This window comes from Helobdella robusta (genome assembly GCF_000326865.2).
Source record: "Helobdella robusta unplaced genomic scaffold HELROscaffold_153, whole genome shotgun sequence".
Classification (NCBI taxonomy): domain Eukaryota; kingdom Metazoa; phylum Annelida; class Clitellata; order Rhynchobdellida; family Glossiphoniidae; genus Helobdella; species Helobdella robusta.
In genome coordinates this window covers 1-4,721 of record NW_008703854.1, presented here as the reverse complement: position 1 = coordinate 4,721, position 4,721 = coordinate 1, and the positions used below count along the sequence as shown (strand labels likewise).

The window sequence follows — 4,721 nt, the reverse complement described above, 5'->3', positions numbered from 1 at the left end:
GTAATATAAGAATTTTGTATTATCATTTTTTAGAGATGATGTCAGATTTGAAAACGTGGGATTTGATGACCCATGCTAATTTATGTGCAGATAAGTTTGTGAATTGCATATATAATTTGTATTAGATATTTTGGTGATTTTTTCAAAATATGGTGACCAGAGGATGTGTAATATCATCTGATCGATTTTGCCATGTGTAGGGCCTTGTGACAGACAAATCTCATCGGAAAACTCACGCCGTTACTAAAAAAAGCATACGAATTGTATTTTGATTCAAAGGTAGATAGTGGTAAGTCTTGGGCACCAAAGTTCATTTATTTGACGTGTTCATGCAGCCGTAGTTGTTAGATCAGGAATGCAAAGAAAAACAATCGCATTGTATTTGGAGTTCCTATGATATGGCGTGAACAAAGCAATCACTTAACAAGTTGCTATTTCTGTTTGGCAAAGTTTAATAGAATTAATTTGAAAACTTGTTTATCTGTTTAATACCCAGACGTTTCGTCTGTTTCAAAACCAATTCCACATGATCCTGTGGCTTGTCCAAAACCACAAACTCCTGCAACATTCACAATTGATGAAGATGTGCATAAAAAAGTGATGTTTCGTTCTCTGCTAGTGGTTCCGACTCTGACTATAACGGGGTCACAGAAGAACACAATTTAATTAATTATGTTGAGATATAGCACTAACAAAAGCCAAGCAGAGCTGCTTGGTTCACGTTTGAAGAAATTTAACTTTTTCCGGGTACGGCAACAGCGAATTATCGTCTCAGGCATAAAAATCTTGTTCAGTACTTTAAAATGAGTGGTAGTATTTGCTATTGCACAAAAGATGTAGATGGCCTTATGTCGCATCTTGGAGGTAAATATATTGTTGAAGAATGGCGAAAGTTTATTGACTCGTCAAAGACTAGTTTGAAGGCAGTATTGTTGCACAATAGAAACAGGTATGCTATTCTACCCATGTGAAAGTAACTTTCAAAACATGTCGTTACTTCTGCAAAAAATACGTGATCGTGAATACAACTGGAGTATTTGCGGCGACTTAAAAGTAGCAGCTATTCTGACAGGATTACAAACAGGATACTCAAAATACTGCTACTTTCTCTCTGAATGGGACAGTAGAAATAGGATGCAGCATTACATCAAGAAAAATTGGCCAATTCGAAACACAATGCAGCCTGGAAATAAAAATGTTCAACATCCACTGTTATTTGATCTTGACAAAAGTTGGGACTTATGAAAAGTTTTGTCACAAAATTAGACAACTACAATGGTCCATTTAAACAAATGCGCAACAAAAGTTTGCGCTTCCACCAGGACATTCCACCACGCAATCAGGGTCGATGGAGTGCAGCAATGTTGTCAGACTGTTGTTGCAATATTTAACAAATGTTAAATTAAACTTCGAATTAAGTTTTATTTATCATATAATTATTATTATTTTTGTGATGACACGGAAGATGTTTGGGTCAAAAAAATTTTATATCTGCCATTGCAAAAATATTAAACAACAACCACCAGTTATAAGCAATGGGCCTAGCTTTTTTGCTAGAAGCACACAAGGCAGCGCGGTTGCAGTTTATCTCGTGCCCAAGAGAGCACTGTTGTAAGCAGTGCACCTAGCCTTTGGGTCAAAGGTTCCTGTCCCACAAGGCAGTAGATTTAAAATAGAAGATTATCCGCTGTTAGATCCGTTGTCCTATGATCCTCCGTCTCTTTCATCGTTGTCTTCTTTCTTCTGGTACAGTTGGTTCGCGGCATCTTATTCTGTATTATTCGATGCAATCCCAGAAGGTCTTTCTGCCCAGGACTTTCCCTTATCCACCGCCTGGGGACGCGTCTCATAGCCAGTACACCCCAGCATGAGAAGTAAAGTAACTTGAATTACAGTAAAAAGTAAGCTGACTGGAAGTAAAGGCGAACGATTTCGAATTGCTAATCAGGCCAAAAGACTGAAAAAGGACTAGTTGGTGCCACATTCATAAAGAATAATAAAGGCACCATGATAACCTTGTAGAATGAAGTGAAGGAAGGATTACTTCGCTCAGTTATTGAATGAAACAAACCCTATTTGGGTGGACTTGATGCACTTCCGGTGGAAGGACCTATTCAGGGCATTATAGCTGAGAAGCATATGGATGCGTTGAAGGTAATAAAGGGGGGTAAAGCGGCTGGTGGGTCTGGACTTACAAATGATATCATCAAGGCATCTAGTGGGACAGGATTCTGAGCCCTCTTACACATCTGTAGGGAGATGTGGAGTAAATCGATACTACCAGTGGAATGGAACAGTAGCACAACTGTGCCGATATGTAAAGGAAGAAGAGTTATGCTGAAATGCTCCTCATATCGGGGTATACGTCTTCTGGAACACCACCCGGAAGTTATTGAAAAAGCCATTGAGAGAAGACAGTTGTTGTGGGTTTCAATAGGTGGCTATCTGTACGACTTCATGGCAGGGAGATCCACCATTCATGCTATCTATATCATTCGTCAACTACAGGAAAAATACATGGCAAAGCAAAAGCGACTGTTCCATGTCTTTGTGGACTTGGAAAAGGCTTTTGACAGAGTGCCTCGTGAGGCAATCAGGTGGAGTCTATGTAGACAGCTTGTTCCAAAATATCTGGTTCGGCTGGTTATGGCAACGTACTCTAACACAACGTATTCTGATCAGCGCAACAGCCAGTAAAACGAATGAATTTGACATTAACGTCGGCGTCCATCAGGGATCAATACTCAGCCGCCTGCTCTTCATCACGGTGATGAAAGAAATAACCAAACCGATACGCTCAGATAACATATGGAATGCCATATATGCAGATGATATCGTTCTGACAGCGGCCTCGGAACAAGACGCAGCCAGAAAGTTTGAGGTCTGGAATACCCAGCTCGTCGAATACGGACTAAAGTAAACCTGGTCAAAACCAAAAAACTATGATCGCCGGTAGTACCGCTGAACCCGTGGTCTCTTGTAATTGGCCATGTTCAGGGTTTGGGGCTGGAGTTGGAAGCAACTCGATCAAATGCCTACGATGTCAGCAGTGGTGTCACAAAAGATGCTCGAGAATCACCGACTCATTGAGGAAAATGACTGATTTTGTATGTCCCGCCTGCATCAACCCGCGACAACGGGGCACAGATGATGATACGATTACCGAGATCGAAAATGTTACTTCATTTCAGTATTTGGGAGATGTGCTGGATTATACTTAAAAAGCTGATACCGCCGATCGAATACGTGTGGCGTGGGGTAGATAGCACCTTCTTGCCTCGGTACTGAACCGGGTATGTGCACGTTGAAGGATGCATGTCGTCGTCACTGAACACTAGGTGCTTGGCACCTGCCCAAGAGGTTGCCTAAAAAGTCCTGGACGCAGACCATACGGGAGGACTTGAAGGCACTTTGTCTGGAGACAAACGCAATGGATAGATCGGCTTGGAGACAGAAGCTGGTGAATGGAATAAAAAAATCCTACCCAAAAAGGATGGAATTTATAAATGAGGATTGATATAAGTATTATTATTTTAGTATATACAGCCATGTTTATGTTAATATTTAAAACTTATGTGAAAATATAATTATTATTATTTCAGTTTTTAAAGCCAGGTTTACGTTTATATCTTAAAGCCCCTGTAAAAATGTCATTTGAATAAAAGTTTTGCGTGAATATTAAATCTCTTACGAATAATTTAAGTAAATTAAAATTAACAAAATTTAAAATAGGAGTTATTCCAAAAACGGGATCTGATAGAAAAACACAATTTGGATATTGACAATCAGCTTGTTCAAAATTACTTTGAAAAATTATTGGATGCAGCCAAGAAAGATATCATGAAAAGTTTTTTTTTTAATTCAGTGAAATTAATTCTACGAGAAACCTGAAAGATTTAAAAGAAGTTAAGGGAAACTAACATGACGTGGTGACATGGGGTGTTGTAACATTTTGAGCTAGTACGACGGTTGTGTTAGATGTTGTATTGGTAGGCCAGAATGATGAAACAAAAGCAATGGAATGCGTGGTGAAATTTAAATTTCTTGTTGTAGGAACAGAAGTAGTAGTTGCTGTATTTGTTGTTGTTGAAACAGAAGTTGTAGTAACTGTATTTGTAGTTGTTGAAACAGAAGTAGTAGTTGCTGTGTTTGTAGTAGTTGAAACAGAAGTAGTAGTTGCTGTGTTTGTAGTTGTTGAAACAGAAGTTGTAGTTGCTGTGTTTGTAGTAGTTGAAACAGAAGTAGTAGTTGCTGTGTTTGTAGTAGTTGAAACAGAAGTTGTAGTTGCTGTGTTTGTAGTTGTTGAAACAGTAGAAGTAGTTGCTGTGTTTGTAGTTGTTGAAAGAAGTTGTAGTTTCTGTGTTTGTAGTTGTTGAAACAGAAGTTGTAGTTGCTGTGTTTGTAGTTGTTGAAACAGTAGAAGTAGTTGCTGTGTTTGTAGTAGTTGAAACAGAAGTAGTAGTTGCTGTGTTTGTTGTTGTTGAAACAGAAGTTGTAGTTTCTGTGTTTGTAGTTGTTGAAACAGTAGAAGTAGTTGCTGTGTTTGTAGTAGTTGAAACAGAAGTAGTAGTTGATGTGTTTGTTGTTGTTGAAACAGAAGTTGTAGTTGCTGTGTTTGTTGTAGTTGAAACAGAAGTTGAAGTTGCTGTGTTTGTAGTAGTTGAAACATAAGTTGTAGTTGCTGTGTTTGTAGTTGTTGAAACAGAAGTTGTAGTTGCTGT

At 38.7% G+C, this 4,721-nt stretch overlaps 1 protein-coding gene across 1 annotated transcript; it reads left to right on the top strand.

The window, feature by feature from the left end:
* Positions 1 to 987: 987 nt before the first annotated feature.
* HELRODRAFT_184081 (hypothetical protein) lies at positions 988 to 1,615 on the top strand (the record flags this gene model as incomplete). Its single annotated transcript, XM_009015372.1, has 2 exons — positions 988 to 1,231; positions 1,527 to 1,615. 2 exons carry the CDS (start codon positions 988 to 990, stop codon positions 1,613 to 1,615), a joined length of 333 nt encoding a protein of 110 aa, XP_009013620.1.
* Positions 1,616 to 4,721: the final 3,106 nt, after the last annotated feature.